Genomic DNA, 21,822 nt, shown 5'->3' with positions numbered 1-21,822 from the left:
TTGGTTATTAGGAAGTATACAGACGTTTTCAGGGGGGATTTTTTCTGGTAGCGGGGGGTGGGTGGGTCGGGGGTTATATAGGAAGATCTTTCCATGAAGGAAGTTTTCATGGGGGAAGGGACATTGCTATGAAGGGGGCGCCAGATTTCCCAGCATTATTTAAAAAAAAGATCAGAAATTGAATATAAAAAAAACTAGTTTTCCAACTGAAAATAAGAAGTAACATCAAAACTTAAAACGAACACAAAATATTACGTGTATGATTGGGTTCACCCCAATACCTCGGTCTTTAAGCCAAAGATTTTCTTAGTACTTTCATAAGAGCTTTTTATTCTAAATAACGGCCTTTGTGATTAAGGGGTCATTTTTAAAGAATTGGAACAAAATTCGAACTTTAGCTTAAAGAGCGAGGTATTGAATAGGGGTCGAGCCCCCTAATACGTATTAAAAATATATGAATATAGAAATTAGTTACATAAGATAATTCCTAAGTTTCTTATTTTTTTTACGAATAAAAACATTCGTAAATAGAATTAAACAAGTTTCTAGAAAGCCAGTTAACCGCATCATAGTAAAATTAATCTGCATTTTTTTTTAATTATTCATTTGCAATGAGCCAAAATCAAAACCTGCGTTAAATCAAAAACGTTCAAAAATTAAATAAAAAAAACCAAGTTTTTTTTAACTGAAAGCAAGGAACGACGTTAAAACTTAAAACGAACAGAAATTATTCCGTATATGAAAGGGGCTGTCCCCTCCTCAACGCCTCGCTCTTTACGCTAAAGTTTGGCTTTCTCACAACTCTTGTTTTTTTTAAACAATAAAAAACTTTAGCGTAAAGAACGGGGCGCTGAGGAGGGGACAGCCCCTTTCATATACGGAATAATTTATGTTCGTTTTAAGTTTTAACGTCGTTCCTTACTTTCAGTTAAAAAAAACTTTGTTTTTTAACAAAGTAAAAAAAAAGCCTCGTGCAAAATCTGTTAAGTATGATTATTATTTTGCATATTATACAGTAAGAATTCTTTTCTTTTCATGTTTCGTTGTGTTCAGTTACTTTTATAGGCTTATACCACGAAAGTAGCTTATCTAGAATTTTACACTATTGTGTACTTTGTGTGTTGATGACTTGATGTAACACCGTTTTTGAGGGTTTCATTTTTTTTTTTTTTCAAATTCCAGCAAATATATTTTCAAATTTCGACGTAACACCTTAAATTAGGTATTCTTTTCTTAGACCACACTGCTGTTCTATGACGAACAAATAAATTTTCAAATGGGGATAAATCCATTTGTTTAGACAGTAAAAAAAACAGGTACATTTATACAAAAAAATATATATATTATGTGTTTTTTTTGTGTACAAAAAAAATAAATGTATTTTTTGTGTGTATGAATATGCTAGTTTCGATTATAATCCAAAAAGTGGTTTGTCATTGCGTTTACAATATTTAAATTATTGGTTTTTGGGGTTTAGGGGGGGGGGAAGGTACCTAGGTTAGGTTACGTATTTAATATATGTTATGCCCCCCCCCCCACCCCCTAATGTGCAAATATATAGCCCAAATTTGTTTCTAAACTGTTTTATTTTGTTTTATTTCATTAGCATTAAACAAACTTGACTTCTCGCGTGTGTATCAGCTAATTGACAAGTACCTATTATTTTAGTAATTCTACTGATGATGATCACTGCCTCTATGATCAAAATATCTTGACTTTTGTACCTGTTTTTTTTTTCACTGTCTGAATAAATGGATTTATCCCCAATTGAACATTTATTTGTTATGTTTTAAATAAAACATTTTACTATTAAGACTGATGAAAATAATAATTAACATTCCTGAATCAACTACAAATGACGATATTTTCTCACTTGACAATTTTTTTTCGATGCACTTTTTAAACTGTTAAACATTTCTAAAAATTTTAGCTCCTTTAAGGCCACAAAATGGAATTTTCCCCAGAAGCGATTATTTCTTCTAGTTAAATTATTTGAATATGTCTATGTTTACTGAGAAGACTGTTTTGTAGGGCTGTCTAGGGAATTACTATAAATATTTAGCTTTGGTAACTTCTCAAGGAGAAATCATAAACAAATAAAAGTAGCACCATTTGATTCCTAATTTTATGCTATTTTCAATTGTCATGGTCGCTTATCTTGTAATGCACCCGACCCCCTTCCTCCTCTGATGGTCCCAGTTATAGCCCTAGGAATATATGAAAAAAGAAATTCATGAAATTTATCACTGTTATTTCGACTAATCCTGAAAGTTCCACGCCCACCATTTCCCCAAACACATCCAATCAAAATTTTTAGATAGTCATTTTGTTCATCGTTGTTGATTTCCAGATAGAAATTATGTATTTGAGGAGGATACACCCCCAACAGCCCTAAGGACAAGGGTTGTAAGTTATGCCAATGGGGCATATAAGGTTCTTATAGAAAGCTTTGTCGTAGAAACTTCAAAAAAGGGCTCAGTCGATTGGAAATTCAAAGGGCTAGTGCCCTCTTTCATAGTCGAAAGTGATTGGAGGGCAACTAGCCCCCTCTCACACCCACTTTTTCCCCAAACACATCCAATAAAAATTTCGAGATAGCCATTTAGTTCAACGTAGTTGAAAGTTCTGGAAACTAGGTCTTTGAGCATGACAACCACCCACAGCCCTCAGACCAAGGGTTCATTCTGAGCCCTCAAAAGGGCTCATTCTATTGGAAATTGAAATGGCTAGGGCCATTGTTAATAGTCGAAAGTGATTAGAAGGCAACTAACACCCCTACCACGTCCACCATTTCCCCAAACACATCCAATCAAAATTTTGAGATAGCCATTTTGTTCAAAGCAGTTGACAGTTCTGGAAATTATATCTTTAAGCAGGACACTCCCCCCCGCAATCTTCAGGGCAAGGGTTATAAGTTATGCCCTGTGGGCATATAAGGTTTTTATTGAAAGCTTTGTCGTAGAAACTTGAAAGGGGCTCATTCGATTGGAAATTGAAAGGGCTAATGCCCTTTTTAATAGTCGACAGTAATTTAAGGGCAACTAACAGGTTCCCAAAACACATACTATCACCATAATGCAGTTACGATGTGGTTTAATGCAGATTAAATCTCTGGAAGTTAGATCTTTCGGAATGAAACCAACCCCAAGCTCACCTGGATAAGTTTTGTTGGTTATGCATAGGGGCTACAAACAGTGTTTATTGAAGGTGTTTTCGTGGAAATTTCAAAAAGGGTTCATTCAATTGGTAATTGAAAGTTCTAGTGGTTTATTCAATAGTCGAAAGTAGTTGGAGGAGAACTAACCCCCCTCTCACTCCCAACATTTTCTCAAACATATCCAATCAAAATTTTGAGATAGCTATTTTGTTCGACGTAGTTGAAAGTCTTGGAAATTTGGTCTTTGAGGATGACAACCCCCCAAATCCATCAGGGCAGGGGTTGTAAGTTATGCCCTGGGGGCATATAAGGTTTTTATAGAAAGCGTTGTCGTAAAACTTTAAAAAGGGCTCACTCGATTGGAAATTGAAAGGGCTAGTGCCCTTTTTTATAGTTGAAAGTAATTGGAGGGCAACTGAACCCTTCTCACACCCATCATTTCCCCAAACACATGCAATCAAAATTTTGAGATATTCATTTTGTTCAACGTAGTTAAAAATTCTGAAAATTAGGTCTTTTAGGATGATAACCCCCTCAGAGCAATGGTTGTAATACCCTGGGAGCATATGAGGTTATTATAGAAAGTGTTGTCGTAGAAACTTCAAAAAAAGCTCATTTGATCGGAAATTGAAAGGGCTAGTGCCCTTTTTAATAGTCGAAAGTGATTGGAGAGCAACTAACGCCTCCCCCTCACGCCCACCATTTCCCCAAACTCTTCCAATTAAGATCTTGGAATAGGCATTTTCTTTAACGTAGTTTAAAGTTCTGGAAATTATGATTTTGAGTATGACAAACCCCCTAAACCCCTCCACGCAAGGGTTGTAAGTTATGCCCTAAGAGCATATAAGGTTTTTATAGAAAGCGTGTCTGCTAAAACTTCCACATAAGTTTATTCAATTGGAAATTGAAAGGGCAAGTGCACTTTTTGACAGTCAAAAGTGATTTAAGGGTAATTAACCCCCCTCTCACACCCACCATTTCCCCAAGCACATCCAATCAAAGTTTTGAGATAGCCATTTTGTTCAACGTAGATGAAAGTTTGGAAATTAGGTTTTTGAGGATGATACCCCCCCCCCTACAGCCTTCAAGGCAATGGTTGTAAGGCACGCCCTGGGGGCATATAAGGTTTTTTTTTTAGTATTGTCGTAGAAACTTCATTAATAGGCTAGTCGAAACTGATTGGAGGGCAACTAACCCCCCTCTCACGCTCACCATTTCCCCAAACACATTCAATAAAAATGTTGAGATAGCCATTTTTTTCAACCTTGTTGAAAGTTCTGGATATTATGTCTTTGAAAATTATACCCCCCCCCCCCACACCTCTCAGGGCAAGGGTTGTAACATGAAGAAAGAAAAACGAGCAAAAATGGGGTTTTTAATGGCCAAATGAAAATACTGAAAAAACACTACAAAGCGAATATTTCGAGATGACAAACACCTCTCTTCTTCAGCGCAAAACGAAATAATGTATCCCAGGAAAGTGCCGAAGAAAAAACAACAACAAAAAAACGCGGAAAGTCAATGTGAAAAGAACCAAAAAACCTAAGAAAAAAACAAAAACTTAAAAGATGAATAAAATTCAATAAAAGCCAAAAAATGTAAGAATTAAAACCTAATACCTAAAAATAATATAAGCGATTTATTCGCCAATATCCGTGATTTGCACAAAATCCAAAAAATTATGAACTGCCATCGACCGATACTAGTGGAAACCCCATTTTTGCTCGTTTTTCTTTCTTTATGTGATGTCAGGCCAATGGGGTTTAAATAATTATCTTCAAGGGTTGTAGGTTATGCCTTGGAGGCCTATAATTTTTATAGAGAGCGTTGTCATAGAAACTTCGAAAACTTTTAAACTTGGAAGGGCTAGTGCTCTTTTTTATAGCCAAAAATGATTAGAGGAAAACTAACACCCCTCCCACGCCCACCATTTCCCCAAAAAAATCCAAAAAAAATTTGAGATAGCCATTTTGTTCAACGTAGTTGAAAAGTTCGGAAATTATGTCTTTGAGGATGTCACTCTCCCCACAGCTCTCGGCGCAAGGGTTTTAAGTTATGCCTTGGGGGCATATAAGGTTTTTTATAGAAAGCGTTGTCGTAGAAACTTCAAAAAGGGCTCATTCGATTGGAAATTGAAAGCACTAGTGCCTTAAATAGCTGAAAGTGATTGGAGGCTAACTAACGCCCCTCTCACGTGTAAGTTTTCCTTAAACATATCCTATAAAAATCTTGAGACAGACATTTTATTCAACATAGTTAAAAGTCCTGGAAATTGGGTCTTTGCCAGAGTTGTTGTAGAAACTTCAAGAACGGCTTATTCAATTGTGAATTGAGATGGCTAGTGCCCTTATTAATAGCCAAAAGCGATCGGAGGGCGAATGCACCCTCCATACCCATCATTTCCTCAAACACTTACGATCAATATTTTGATATTGCAATTTTGTTGAACGTAGTTGAAGGGTCCAGAAATTATGTATTGAATATGACAACCCCCCACTGCCCTCAAGGCTAAGGTTGTAAGTTATGCCCTGGGGGCATATAATGCCATATAGAAAGTGTTGTCGTAAAAACTTCAAAAAGCGTGATTAGAAATTGAGAGGGCTACTGCCCTTTTTAATAGTCGAAGTAATCAGAGGAAGAATCGCCCCCCCCCCCCCACGCCCATCATTTCTCGAAAAACTTCCAATGAACATTTTTATATAGTCATTTTGTTCAATTTAGTGGAAAGGTCTGGATATTACTTTCTTGAGGATGACAACCCTCCCCCCAATGCCCTCAGGACAAGGGTCGTAAGTTATGCCCTCGGGGCACATAATATTTTTATAGAAATTTTTGTCGTCGAAGCTTCAAAAAGGGCTCATTCGACTGGAAATTGAGAGGACTAGTGCCTTTTTTATTAGTCGAAAGTGATTAGAGGGCAAATGTCTCCCTCAGCGCCTATCATTTCCCCAAACAATTCCAATCAAAATTTTGATATAGCAGTTTTGTTAAGCCTATCAGAAAGTTCTGGAAATTATGTCTTTGAGGATAAAAAATCCCCCCAGCCCTCAGGGCAAGGGTTGTAAGCTATGCCCTGGGGACATATAGGGTTCTTATAGAAAGTAGAAATAGAAAGTCATATAAACTTCAAAGGGGGCTCATTGGATTGGTAAACAGACGCTCTAGTGGTCGTTTTAAGAATCAAAGTGATCAGAGGGCAGCTACCCTCTCCCCCCTACACACACGTGATATTGTCCCAAAATGGGCCCAATAGATATTTTGAGATCGCCATTCTATTCAAATAGTCTAAATATCATATAACAAGGCTTTTGGGGTTGAAACAAACCCCAGAGATCAGGGGCAAGGGTTGTAAGTTATGTCCAGGGGGCATTAAAGGTTCTTATGGAAGGGATGCTTGTTTAACTTCAGAAGAGGCTCATTCTTTCTCCCTGAAAAAGACTATATCTGCATAAAACGAACAGAAATTAATTAAAAAAAACGATTTTCGCTAAAGAAGTTTTTCAAAAATAAAGCGAAGTGCTCAGTAAAACTCAAAGAGAACAAAAATAGAATTTAATAATTTACCAAGCATACAACTACCGTAAATCAGTATCATAGGCAGCGCGCTAGCGCTGCCGAGGTAAAGAACGATGTGGGCACAATGTGTTTTTGGTTTTTTTCTCCCCCCGGGCACTTCGTATCGAAGGAGTTGTCGTAGAAAGTTTGAAAAGGGCTCATTAGATTGGACATGGCAGTGGCTAGTGCCCTTTTTAATAGTCAAAAGTGATTGGGGGCAACTAGCCCCCCCCCCCGCCCATCATTCCCCAAGCATATCCAATCAAAATTTCAAGATAGCCATTTTGTTCAGCGGAGTTGATTTCCAGATAGAAAATATGTTTTTGAGGAGGACACTCCCCCACAACCCTCGAGGCATGGGTTTTAAGTTATGCCCTGGGGGTATCTAAGGTTTTTATAGAAGGCGTTGTCGTAGAAACTTCAAAAAAGGCTCATTCGATTGGAAATTAAAAGGGTTAGTACCGTTTTTAATAGTCGAAAGTAATTGGATGGAAACTAGCCCCCCCCCCCACGCCCATCATTCCACCAAATACAGCCAATCAAAAGTTTTAGATAGCCATTTTGTTCAGCCTATTTGATTTCCAGCTAGAAAATATTTTTTTGAGGAGGACACTCCCCCACAACCTTCAGGGCAAGGGTTTTCAGTTATGACCTGGGGGCATCCGAGGTTTTTATAGAAGGTGCTGTCATAGAAACTTCAAAAAAAGCTAATTCGATTGGAAATGCAAAGCGCAGGTGCCCGTGTCAATAGTCAAAAGTGATTGGAGGGCAACTAGCCCCCCCCCCCCCCCCCATCAGTCCCCCACACACATTCAATAAAAAGTTTGAGAGAGCCATTTTGTTCAGCGTAGTCTATTTCCTGACAGAAAATATGTCTTTAACGAGGAAACTCCCTCACCAACCTCTGGACAAGGGTTTTAAGTTATGGCCTGGGGGCATATAATATTTTATAAAAGGTCTTGTCGTAGAAACTTCAAAATAGGCTCATTCGATTGGAAATTCAAAGGGCTAGTACTCTTTTTAATAGTCGAAAGTTATTGGAGGGCAACTAGCCCCCCCCCCACGCCCTTCATTCCCCTGAACACATCCAAGCAAAATTTTGAGATAGCCATTTTGTTCAACGTAGTTTTAAGTTCTGGAAATTAGGTCTTTGAGGATGAAAACCACCTTACAGCTCTCAGGACAAGGGTTGTAAGTTATGCCTTGGGGGCATATAAAGTTTTTACAGAACGCGTTATCGTAGAAACTTCAAAAATGGCTCATTTGATTAGAAATTGAAATGGCTTTTGCCCTTTTTAATAGTCGAAAGTAATTGGAAGGCAACTAGCACGGCGTCCACGCCCACAATTTCCCTAAACACATCCAATCAAAATTTTGAGATAGCTATTTTTTTCCACGCAGTTAAAATTCAGGAAATTATACTTTTGATCGGGACACTCCCCTCACAGGGCAAGTCTTCAGGGCAAGGGTTATAAATTATGCCCTGAGCGCATATAAGTTTTTATTGAAATTCTTGTCGTAGAAACTTGAAAAAAGGCTCATTCGATTGGAAAATCAAAGCTCTAGTGCCCTTTTTAATAGTCTAAAATGATTTTGGGGAAACAATCCTCCGTCTCTCGCCCACCGTTTCCCCAAACACATGCAATAAAAATTTTTAGATATGCATTTTGTTCGGCGTTGTGGATTTCTAGATATAAATTATGTTTTTGAGGAGGACACTCCCCCACAGCCCTCAGAGCAAGGGTTGTAAGTTATGCCCTGGGGGCATATAAGGCTTTTACTGAACGCGTCGTCGTAGAAACTTCGAAAAGGACTCATTCGATTAGAAATTGAAATGGCTAGTGCCCTTTTTAATAGTTGAAAGTGATCGGAAGGCAACAAACACCCCTTCCACGCCCACCATTTCCCCAAACATATCCGATCAAAATTTCTTGATAGCCATTTTGCTCCACGAAGTTTAAAGTTCAGGAAATTATACCTTTGAGCAGGACACTCTCCCCATAGTCTTCAGGGCAAGGGTTATAAGTTATGCCCTGGGGGCATATAAGGTTCTTATTGAAATGGGGAACTAACCCCCTTCTCACGCTCACCATTTTCCCAAACACATCCACTCAAAATTTTGAGACATCCATTTTGTTCAACGTAGTCGAAAGTTCTGGAAATTAGGTCTTTTAGGATAAAAACCCCATCAGAGCTTTCAGTGCAAGGGTTGCAATTTGTGCCCTGGGGGCATATAAGGTTTATATAGAAAGTTGTTGTATAAATTTCAAAAGGGGCTCATTTGATTGGAAATTGAAATTGCCCTTTTTAATAGTCGAAAGTGAGTGGAGAGTAATTACGCCCCCTCTCACGCCCTCCATTTCCCCAAACACATTCAATCATAGCTTAGAGATAGCCATTTTGTTCAACGTAGTTGAAAGTTCTGGAAATTATGTATTTAAGGACGTCAAACCCCTGAGAGTCCCCAGGGCAAAGGTTGTAAGTTATGCCCAGGGGGCATATAAGGGTTTTAATGATAGAGTTGTCGTAAAAACTTCAAAAGGGGCTCATTCGATTGGAAATTGACAGGGATAGTGCACTATTTAATAGTTGAAAGTGATTGAACGGTAACTAACCCCTCTCTCACGCCTACCATTCCCCCAAACACATCCAATCAAAATTTTCAGATAGCCAGTTTGTTCAACGTAGTAGAAAGTTCTGGAACTTAGGTCTGTGAGGATGACAACCCCCCCCCCCACACCCAGTTATCAGGGCGAGGGTTGTAAGTTATCCCCTGGGGGCATATAAAGTTTTTATTGAAAGTGTTGTCGTTGAAACTTTAAAAGGGCTCATTTGACTGGAAATTGAAAGGGCTAGTGCCTTTCTTAATATTTGAAAGTGATTGGAGAAAGACTAATGCCCCTCTCACGCCCACCATTTTCCCAGACACATCCAATCAAAATTTTGATATAGCCATTTTGTTTAACGTAGTTGAAAGTTCTGAAAATTAGGTCTTAGACGATGACAACCACCCTCACAGCCCTTAGGGTAAGAGTTGTAATTTATGCCCTGGGGCCATATAAGGTGTTTATAGGAAGTGTTGTCGTAGAAACTTAAAAAGTGCTCGATTGAAGAGAATTCAAAAGGCCTAGTCCCCTTTCTAATAGTCGGAAATAATTAGAAAGCTTGACATTTATATAGTAAATATTAATGTGGCCAAAAGGTATTTTTTTTGTTATTATTGGTTAGACCAGAGCACTTTGTATCAAAGGAGTTGTCGTAAGAACTTCGAAAAGGGCTCATTCGATTGAAAATTTTAAGGGCTGATGCCCTTTTTAATAGTCGAAAGTGATTAGAGTGAAACTAAACCCCCTCCCACGCCTACCCTCCAATTTGCAATTATGTTTAAAAACTAAATGTTGGCTTAAGATTAAATCAAAATGCACTGTGTTATTGCTAATTCCTAACAAGGCATCTCGGCAGTATCCCAAGAACGACTGAGGGTATTGTGTTCAAACTTTTGGGGCTGCTTCTGCTCTTAAAATTTAACAAAATCAAAATAGCTTAAGTTTATCCAATCTATCAAAGAAAGTAAACAGATTGTTTGGCGAATGGTATCAAGTTTTCCATTTCAGGTCAACTAGAGGAGGTTTGAAACTAAATTAAACACTACTATTTGTGCCAGATTTTTAAGAGGGTGTATGTTGTTAAAAATTGTTAATTAAAAAAGTTAATTAAAAAAAACTTCTTACACATAATAAGTTTTGCAAGGAAAAGTAAAGAGGCACATTAAACAAAAATTTTCACGAATAAAATAAAATAACTTATAAGGCATGAAGATACCACAAGTCAGCGTCGATTAGTAAATGAAACCCAAAACGAACAGAAACTAACATAAGTTTGGCGCGAAACCCCTATGCCCCCCCCAAGGCCAGAACATAATTTGCACTTTACTGGAAAAAAAAGCAAATGAATGTGCATCGTTAGTTTAATATACTTTTACTGATATTTAGTAATCAAAGTCTTAACACTATTTGATTTATCAAAGTTATAAAAGTAAAAACATTTGTATTTTTTTCAGTAAAGTGCAAAATATGTTCTGGCCTTAGAAAGGCATAGGGGTTTTGAGCCCCTTTAATTTCTGCTCGTTTTGAGTTTGACTCGGTTATTTGTTGTAATTTCTGCTCGTTTTGGGTTTCATTTATTTATCGATGCTGATTTGTGCTAGTTTCACGCTTGGTAGATTATTTGATGTTATTTATGCTATTTTTTTTTTTTTTTAATGGAGTTCTTACTCTTCTTTGAAAAACTTATTTTGTGGAAAAAGTTTTTTTTAATAATCAATAAATAAATGAAACCCTAAACAGACAGAAATTAAAATCAGTCAAACTCAAAACGAGCAGAAATTAGTCTGAGTAGGGTTCTAAACCCTATGCTTTCTAAAAGTCAGAATATAACTTGTACTTTATTGAAAAAAAATCTTTTAAATGTTTTCACTTTTATAACTTTAAGAAATAAAAAATAATTAAGATTTTAAGGAATAAATATCAGCATATTTATAGTAAACTGACAATGCACATTTCTTCAGTAAAGTATAAACTATATTCTGGCTATTTTTGTGCTTTTTTGGTTTAATGGAGTTCTTTACTTATTTTGAAAAACTTATTTTGTGCAAAAAGTTTTTTTGATTAATATTTAAAAAGAGCGTAAAATGGGTGCATCGATTGATGGTAGTATTTCGAGTTCTAAATATTGTCATAAATTTCTGGCACATAATAAACGACTGATTAAGAGGAAGAACTGTAGAATGAACACTGCTAAACAGAACGTGATGGTCCTGTCGCTAAGACCCTTCGTCTCGGTCGTTATACTAAAGTACAAGTCCTCGTTTAAACCTTTTTTTTTTTTGTTAAAATAGGTATTCACTTTGTATCCTCATTAACTACGAATAAAAATAAAGAAGAAGAAGCAGAAAAAAAGTCACTTCAGTGCTTCCCATGGAAAAAAGTGATTTTCCTTGTTGTTCAAGGTGGGGAACTGTAACTATCTTGCATAGGGTTTTCGACTATGGTGATTCCAATTGCACGTTTTTCATTTCTAGTTATTATCAGTTCTACTGAAATTTTAGTCCAAGAAGTGAAAATAATGAAAGTATACTTTCTTATAAGGAGTTTCAAATTCTTTGCATTATCGCAGCAGAAAAATTGTAATAATAATAATAACCTGAATTTTCTTAAACTATAATAACTACTCATCTTGAATTCTTTTAATGTCCTTGAGGTTTATAAAATTTATGCATTTAATATAAAACGACTTTTATAAATAATCGAATTTTTACCCACTGCTCCTTAAGTATTCTAAGGGTTTATGGGGTATATAGTATTCTAATATATACCCCATAAACCCTTTATGTGACAACTTTATTTTGTGCCTGTTTTAACAAAACTCATGCTGACTTCTTTAGTTTCTTCGTCTGACAAATGTCACATTGTAAGGCTTATAGTATATTTTTGAGACCTAACAACAAATAAAAAATTAATTTTGAAAAAAAAGTTTTTGTGATGAAATAAACAAAACTGAAAGCCAACAAAAATTACAATAAATAGCCGAGTCAAACTCAAAACAAGCAAAAATTAACATAAGTAGGGCTGATAACACCCATGCCTTCTCAAGACCAGAACATAATTTGCGCTTCACTGAAAAATATGACCGTTGATTTTCAGTTCAACTAACATTTGCTGATATCTATTCCTTAAAATTTGGATATTTTTATTTATGAAAGCAAAAAAAAGTGAAAACATTTAAAACGTATTTTGTTTTCAGTAAAGCGCAAATTCTGGTTTGGTCTGACATTTTTACAACTTCGTTTAATTTAATCTTACTTCGTATAATTAGTAAGCTCTCATAGTACCTAACCAATACCTATCAGTGATCTAAAATAATAAAATTATGTTATACCAAAAGTAACTAAAGCGATTTTTTTACGATCAAGTCCAGTATAATTTTGGATTGCCACAAAAAAGCAAGCTTTTTTTCCTATGCCTGAAGGCAAGTGAGCATTCCTTACAGCAGAAATGACACACATTTAGTTGGTTTCATTAAAAGACGATGAATTTTATTCTTAGTTTGGGTGTTCTAGCCCTTGTGTGTGAAGCTGTATCTCAGGCTTTCTAGAATAGTTACTGTTTTAGGAGAAAGATACAAACGTAACATTCGATAAATCCACATTGGAAGATAAAGGCGGAGGTGTAACAAGATCTTCATATCCGGATGAAAACGCTCAACTCAAGGCTAAGCTGGATGCGAAACAAAAAGAAATTGATTCCCTTTCTGACAGAATAGTTCAACTTGAAATTGAGCTCAGTGCTGCAAAAAATAATGTAAGTTAGCTTCATGATTTCTGCTTTTGTACCTGCACATACTGGCAGGGGGGACTCCATGGAAAAAATTAAATCTTTTTACCGCTTTAACCCCCCCCTTGCTTTAACCCCCCTTCCTTGCCTAAGGGTCATACATGTTACCCCAGATTTGCTTTATATATATATATATATATATATATATATATATATATATATATATATATATATATATATATATATATATATATATATATATATATATATATATATATATATATATATATATATATATATATATATATATATATATATATATATATATATATATATATATATATATATATATATATATATATATATATATATATATATATATATATATATATATATATATATATATATATATATTTATATATGTGTAAACATTAACAAGTAAATTAATGCCTCCTCTTATTCGGATAAATTTTTGTCTTTTTTGACATAAAATGGAGTAAGCTGATAAGAGGCTTCATACTTTTGACTACTTTATTAAAAGCTGAGAAATGAATTTTATTTAGGATTTTCTGAACGATTGAAAACTTTGGATATTCAGTATTTTTCTCCACCTCTTGCAAACATCAGTTGCTATTAAAAAAAAAAAAAAAAAAAAAAAAAAAAAAAAAAAAAAACAATATAGAAGTGCCAAGCTTTTCAAATCTAAAAAAAATGTCTGCTTTGAAAGCATTACATGGGCATGGTTCGCAATAAATTTATGTAAGGGGAGACAAAGGTTTTCAAAAGATTTTTTTTGCAGTGAGTCATAGGTTGTCGAATCAGCAATTTTACTTGGATTAAGAAATTCTGCTGTGGATTGAATTCTTCCTTCCTGCTCATCCTTTACAGACGCTAAAATAACACGTTTTTTATACCATTGTAATGTTCCGAACTATCTAAATTATGCAATAGCACAATTTTCGTGTTATTCTTTAATTTTAAGTTACATTTCGTTTGTAGTTCAATATGATTTGTTGTTGTTTCTTGCTCCATGCCTTTTTCATTACTTGTTCGGAGTCATTTTTCTTTTTGTGTAATTTTGCACATGTCATTGATATTAAATATCTATTCCTCCTTCCTGTTTATCAATCACAGACTCACACACGCTAAACTAACACGTTCCTTCATTCGATTGTAATTTTCCTTCATCACTTTGTCTTCTAACCGCAAATATCGTTGTGCAACATTTTTGTTTGCAATTCATTGTGATTTTCGTTGTTTTTTGTTCTATATCTGTTTCCTTAGCTGTTCAGAGCAGTTTGTCATCTTGTGTAATTTTACATGCGTCATAAATATCAAAAATGATACAACCATTGCTTGGGGAAAATGACCGTAAATTATGCTCCTTAAATCTATACCGCTGCCACCCGGATAACTAAAATTAATTCGTGTTATACCATCTTATCTAAAGATAAGTGTGTGCTGTATCATCATCTATATAATGATTCCTTATAACACTTCAGTTACTATGGACTACAGTTTGTTCCTTAATGTGAAACGTGGATAACATAAACTATTTAAATGATGGGTTGTTAAAAGCCAGTGTGGCGCAGTGGTTAGCGTGTTTGAATTTTGCTCTGAAGGTTCGAGGTTCAATTCTTACCGCGGGCAATTTTCATACATTTGACAATTTAAAGTCAAAGCAAACTTCTATTAATGACTATTACCTGAGATCCTTTTGACTATCACCATTTATGATAAAGTATATCTACTCTTTATGTAGATACCGGTACAACTTAAATAATCCCCATTTATAATAATTAACTAGACCGATCCCTTGTATAACGTTTTAGTCTATTAACGAATTTTTATCATGTCTTATGTGTAACTTGTATTCTATAAGTGTTTGTTGGTACAATGGTAAGAATACCCGCTTGTCACGGGGGATACCGTCGGCCACCTTTTTGCATTGAGCGAGTCGGTTGATCAGTTCATACTTACCTTTTCTGGGGAGCAAATATTCCAAATACAGAAGTCCGATGCTTAATTAGTCATTGTGGCGCCATTTTGCCCTCACCTTTAAAGGTGAGACTATCAATAGAGTTGAAAACCTGACTTTTCTGGGACTATTTGTCTGGCGGAGCATCCACCTACCCCAGGCATAGTTTCCCTGCGTTACAACATTGGTCGTGACGCTTCATGCTAAGTTCCTGTCTCCATCCAGATTGATCATTTTTCGCAACAGACGTAATGCAAAACAAGAATGCCCACCTTTTGTGGAGAATCCTAAAACCATACTGATACCAATCAAGTGGATACGAATGGGGCTTTGATGGTAAGCTGTAGTACTAACTAAATCTCTAAGCAAAAGATTTAGATTTGTTGTCGATAGTCGTTTTAATTCCTCTGACGGGCTATCCTGACCAGTCCTGCCGTTTACAATAACAATATGGCCAACTTGCATAAAAATCATCACACATAGGGTAGATTGTAAGATTAAAGGTCCTGGCTGATTGAATAAATAATCAGCTTGATAACGAGAGTTCCGAGGAGATATATTTGTTTTCCCAAATTCCTATCTATTATTTTCATGTACAGAGTCTTCCTTTTTTTCCTTCTCTTTGTTTTTTTATTTTTTTTTAAATATGGACCCGACATTTCAACGCAATGATAACAACTATGTTTTGTGGGGGTGGTAACAAGTTCAAATCTTGGATAGAACAACTTTGAACTTGAGCGTTAGCGTATTCTCTTTCAAGCGTCGATAGTAGATTGCTTATAATGAATTTGCTTAATGCCCTAGGAATTACCATGCTATTTGCTTAATGCCCTAGGACCATACTATTTGCTTAATGCTCTACACCTTTTCAAAGAGAGTCAGTACTCCCTCACATGGTATACACTACAGTTTGACGTGCATATTGCAAAAAGTGAGCAAACCTATAAAGTGGTCAAACACGTTTTGAAACTATAGTCGAGATTGTATAACACAATCAGACTGGTTTTTTGCTATTGATATCAATTGCACAAGAATATGCAGTACAGTTTCACGTGCACATTGCAAAAAGCGGGCAAACCTATAAAGTGGTCAAACACGTTTTGAGAGTATAGTCGAGATTGTATAACACAACCAGACTGGTTTTTGAGGCAACACCCATTTTTAGGACCAATCAGAGACAGCGGATGTTACTCCATATACGATAACTTGATTGGTATTGGATTATAATAAAAGGAGTGATTTTCATTGCAATTCATATTAGTAAGAGAATCCCGCGATTCAAGTTTCTGCAACCCGGCGCTATCATGATGCCCCACAAAATACTCCACACCACCATGGCATTTCACCCATGAGACGCCACCCTCCCCCATCCCCTGGGTGACCTAATATTAGTGAGATCTCCCATTTTTTGGCACTCGTTAGAATGATGCGTTACTCTCCCAATTTGGTAGACTCCGGGGGACATTTGCTTTCAAGATATTAATAAAGGGAAATGCGGGTCTTACTCGTGCTAAAGACTAAATCTTAAAAACACAGACAATATAAATAAAAACAAATTGACAAGCAATAAAACATCAAAAAGACAGCTTAAAAACACGACAAAAAATAAAAGATGAAAATGTTATCATATTCATCATATACGCCAAGAGAACCATCCATTATAGAAAACCGGGGGTCTTCTATTTTGAAACCCCAGAGGGTTGGGGGCAGTGATATTAGATGGAATTTAAGACATGTTAAGAGCTTTTGAGAAAATACCCCTTTTTCATTAAGATAAGTTTTTGGATATTTCACAATATCCTAACAATAGGTTCCGCCTCCCACCTAGTAGCCTTCATTTTCAGTGGAGACATTGATAATAGATGTAGTTTTTAGACGTTATTGTAGCTTTAAAAAGATAAAGAATAACATGCCGAAATTAAGAAAATACGAGGGGGAGGAGAGTCCTGGGGAGGGGGGTCTTTGAGGGGAGGGGAGCCGTTTTCTCCGTCACCAGCTCAGTATTGTTTTTTTCTACTCTTTTTGGGGGATGGAATCCGGTCATCCTACGCGAAGTGGGGGAGTTTTTTCTATGTCTGCTCATTCCTGGGACGGAATCCGGGTTTGGGCTAGGCGATAAAAGATGCTAAAATACGGACTTGCTGGAGATAATTCAAAGTTAGTAATAATAGGGAAATTATCATTGAGTTTCTACGGCAACCCTTTAACGTCAGAGCCTCCCTGTTTCTAGCGCTCAGGTAGCAAGATTCGCGCCCTGGTAAGATTCTCGCCCCCGGCAAAATTCCAGCAATTAATACATTGTTTTTCTGGAAGACCCCTGGATTTCCAGTGATCAGGTCTAATATGAATGACGCAAGCGTATCTCACAAACTAGACTAAAAGGACCCCATGGATCTCCAACACGGCACACACACATGCGTGTTGTATATTAACGGCAAGGTATATCTTAAGCAAAGATACCTAATGAGAGAGCTTGGAAGATCACCTTGCGAGAAGGGCAGATGTCCAAAGCGATAAAAAGTATACTTATGGTCCAAAACGGAATGGCACTACGACACTGTTTTCACACTAGCACTAGATCTCAAAATGACACCCCCCCCCCTTGAAAACAGAGAAGCCCTCCCCGTTTTTTCTTTACTAGTGTTTGATGCTCTAAGCATTTCACCTCACAATCTTACACTATTATTACTGCTCCTTTGACATACCCCTGTCATAGCCCCCCCCCCCCCTCCCCAAACACTTTTCAGACATTTCTCGTTAAATATTTTATTTTCATCTCATTCATTCCAGTTTTGCAAGCACTTTGGCCCACAGTACCACGCTATAACTACCCTAAGACACCCCTCTGTCATCCCCCGTCTCCCAAAAAACACTTCAGACATTTCTCGTTAAAAATTTTATTGAAACTCATTCATTCGGGTTTGTCACAAACCATTCGTGCTCCAGTACAGCACTACAACAACTCTTAAGACACCTCTCTGCCATCACCCCATCTCCCCACAAAACACTTTTCAGACATTTCTTGTTAAAAATTTTATTTCAACTCATTCATTTGGGTTTCCACAAGCAATTCGTGCCACAGTACAGCACTATAACTACTCTAAGACACACCTCTGCCATCACCCCATCGCCCCACAAAACACTTATCAGACATTTCTTGTTAAAATTTTTATTTCAACTCATTCATTTGGGTTTCCACAAGCAATTCAGCCCACTGTACCACACTATAACTACTCTAAGACACCCCTCTGTCATCGCCCCCAACCCACAAAACCCTTTTCAGACATTTCTTGTTAAAATTTTTATTTTCAACTTATTCATTCGAGTTTTCGCAAGCAATTCAGCCCACAGTACCACACTATAACTACTCTAAGACACCCCTCTGTCATCGCCCCATCTCCCATACAACACTTTTCAGACATTTCTCGTTAAAAATTTTATTTCAACTCATCCATTCGGGTTTTTCACAAGCAATTCGTGCCACAGTACAGCACTACAACAACTCTAAAACACCTCTAAAACACCTCTCTGCCATCACCCCATCTCCCCATAAAACACTTTTCAGACATTTCTTGTTAAAAATTTTATTTCAACTCATTCATTTGGGTTTCCACAAGCAATTCGTGCCACAGTACAGCACTATAACTACTCTAAGACACACCTCTGCCATCACCTCATCTCCCCCACAAACCACTTTTCAGACATTTCTTGTTAAAAATTTGTATTGCAACTCATTCATTTGGGTTTCCACAAGCAATTCAGCCCACTGTACCACACTATAACTACTCTAAGACACCCCTCTGACATCGCCCCATCAACCCACAAAACACTTTTCAGACATTTCTTGTTAAAAGTTTTACTTCAAGTCATTCTTTCGAGTTTTCTCATGCAATTCGGCCCACAGTACCACACTATAACTACTCTAAGACACCCCTGTGTCATCGCCCCATCTCCCAAACAACACTTTTCAGACATTTCTCGTTAAATATATTACTTCAACTCACTCATTCAGATTTATGCAAGCGATTCGCGCCATAATACAGCACAATAACTACTCTAAGACACCCCGCTGCCATCACCCAATCCCCCAAAAACATTTCCTTAGACACTTCTTGTTGAAAATTTTACTTCAAGTCATTTGCTTTGTTTTTTGCAAGTAATTTGGCCCACAGTACCAAACTATAACTACTCTAAGACACCCCTCTGTCATTGCCCCATCTCCCCAAAAACACTTTCCAGACATTTCTCGTTCAAAATTTTATTTCAACTCATTCATTCGGGTTTATTGCAAACCATTCACGCCACAGTACTGCACTATAACTACTCTAAGACACCCATCGCCCAAAAAACACTTTTTGGACATTTCTTGTTAAAAATTTTATTTCAAGTCATTCATTTGGGTTTTTGCAAGCAATTCGGCCCACAGTACCACACTATAACTACTCTAATCCATCCCTCTGCCATCGCCTCATCTCCCCAAAAACACTTTTCAGACATTTCTCGTTAAAAATTTCATTTCAACTCATTCACTCGGGTTTAACGCAAGCAATTGGCGCCACAGTACAGCACTATAACTACTCTAAGACAACCCTCTACCATCACCCTATCCCCCCAAAAACTTTTTTTAGATATTTCTTGTTAAAAATTTTATTTCATTTCATTCATTTGGTTTTGCGAAAGCAATTCGCACCCTAGTGCCACACCATAACTACTCTAAGACATCCCTCTGCCATCACCCCATCTCCCCACAAAACACTTTTCAGACATTTCTTGTTAAAAATTTTACTTCAATTTATTCATTCCGATTTACGCAAGCAATTCGCGCCATAGTACAGCACTATAACTACTCTAAGACATCCCACTGCCATCACCCAATCCCCCAAAAAACAGTTTCTTAGACATTTCTTGCTGAAAATTTTACTTCAAGTCATTCATTTCGGTGTTCGCAAGCAATTCGCACCACAGTACCACACTATAACTACTCTAAGACATCCCTCTACCATCACCCAAACACAAAATTTTTTCTGACATTTCTCGATAAAAATTTTATTTTCAAGTCATTCATTTGGGTTTCCACAAGCAATTCACAACGTAGTACCACACTGTAAATACTTTAAGACACCAACTGTCATCTTCCCCATCCCGCCACAAAAACATTTTCCAAACATTTCTCGTTAAAAATTTCATTTTCAAGTCTCATTCATTTGGGTTTCCACAAGCAATTCAAGTCATAATACCACACTATAACTACTCCAACACATCCCTCTACCATCACCCCATCTTCCCAAAAACATTTTTCAGACATTTCTTGTTAAAAAGTCATTCATTTGGGTTTTCATAAGCAATTGGCGCCATAGTACAGCACCGTAACTACTCTAAGACATCTCTCTACCATCACACCAACTCCCCAAAAACATTTTTCAAACATTTCTTGTTAAAAATTTTTGCTTCAACTCATTCATTAGGGTTTCCACAAGCAATTCACGCCCCATTGCGACACTATAACTCCTCTTTAGTACCCCAAAGACACCCGTCATCATCATTGTAAGCGTCTTCTAGCGCTTAAAACACACTAACACATACAGACAAACACAAACACACACACACACAGAGACAGAGACTGACTCAGATACAGAGTGACAGACACACAAACTAACAGAGACCCACATACATACAGACAGACCCACTCGCACAGAGACACACACAAACACAAAAAAACACAAACACACACACAGACACACAAACACAAAAACAGACACACACAAACAAACACCAACACACACACACAAACACACACACAAACACTCACACACACACACACACACACGCATACACACATACACACATACACACATACAAACATACACATACACACATACACATACACACATACACAAACACACATACACATACACACATACACATATACACATACACATACACGCAGACACATACACATACACACATACACATACATACACACATACACATACACACATACACACATACACACATATACACATATACACATAAACACATATACACATACACAGATACACATATACACAGACACATATACACATATACATATACGCATATATACATACACAAACACATATACACATACACACTCACATACAAATACATATAAACATACACATATACACATACACATTTACGCACACATGTACACATATACACATACACACATACACATACAAAAATACATACACACAAACTTAAACACAGAGAGAGAGAGAGACAGAATATAACAGTGACAAGTAACAGTAACAGAATATAACAGTGACAAGGTAAACCATTACAAAAATATACCAAGTCTTACATTTCAAGAAAAGAATCCAATGGTGTGGTGTTGTTTGTTTGTGTGTTTGTGCGTGTGCGTGTTTGTGTGTGTGTGTGTGTGTGTCTGTTTGTGTGTGTATGTGTGTTTTGTGTCCGTGCGTTTGTGTGTGTGTGTTTTTGTGGGTGTGGGTTTGTGTCTGTGTGTGTATGTGTGTATGTGTGTGTGTGTGTGTGTATGTGTGTGTGTGTGTGTTTGTGTGTGTATGTGTGTTTTTGTTTTTTTTTCTTTGTATGTGTGTGTGTATGTGTTTGATTTTATATTTGTATGTGTTTGTGAGTATGTGTATCTGTCTCTGTGTGTGTGTGTGTGTGTGTGTGTGTGTGTGTGTGTGTGTGTGTGTGTGTGTGTGTGTGTGTGTGTGTGTGTGTGTGTGTGTGTGTGTGTGTGTGTGTGTGTGTATGTGTGTGTGTGTGTGTGTGTGTGTGTGTGTGTGTGT

General features: G+C 36.8%; 1 protein-coding gene across 1 annotated transcript in view; it reads left to right on the top strand.

Moving 5' to 3' along the window:
- LOC148941980 (E3 ubiquitin-protein ligase MYCBP2-like) overlaps positions 1-21,822 on the top strand; it is a 97,544-nt gene that overhangs the window by 25,781 nt on the left and 49,941 nt on the right. The window contains exon 2 of the mRNA XM_089103383.1: positions 12,883-13,071. Within this exon, the coding sequence (XP_088959509.1) occupies positions 12,883-13,071 (189 nt within the window). The remainder of the gene's footprint in view (positions 1-12,882; positions 13,072-21,822) is intronic.

The sequence above is a fragment of the Artemia sp. Qi Xiang Cuo genome, chromosome 17 (assembly GCF_049724085.1).
Source record: "Artemia sp. Qi Xiang Cuo chromosome 17, ASM4972408v1, whole genome shotgun sequence".
Lineage (NCBI taxonomy): Eukaryota > Metazoa > Arthropoda > Branchiopoda > Anostraca > Artemiidae > Artemia > Artemia sp. Qi Xiang Cuo.
Note: the sequence above shows the minus strand (reverse complement) of the source record. Positions and strands in the feature narration are given on the sequence as shown.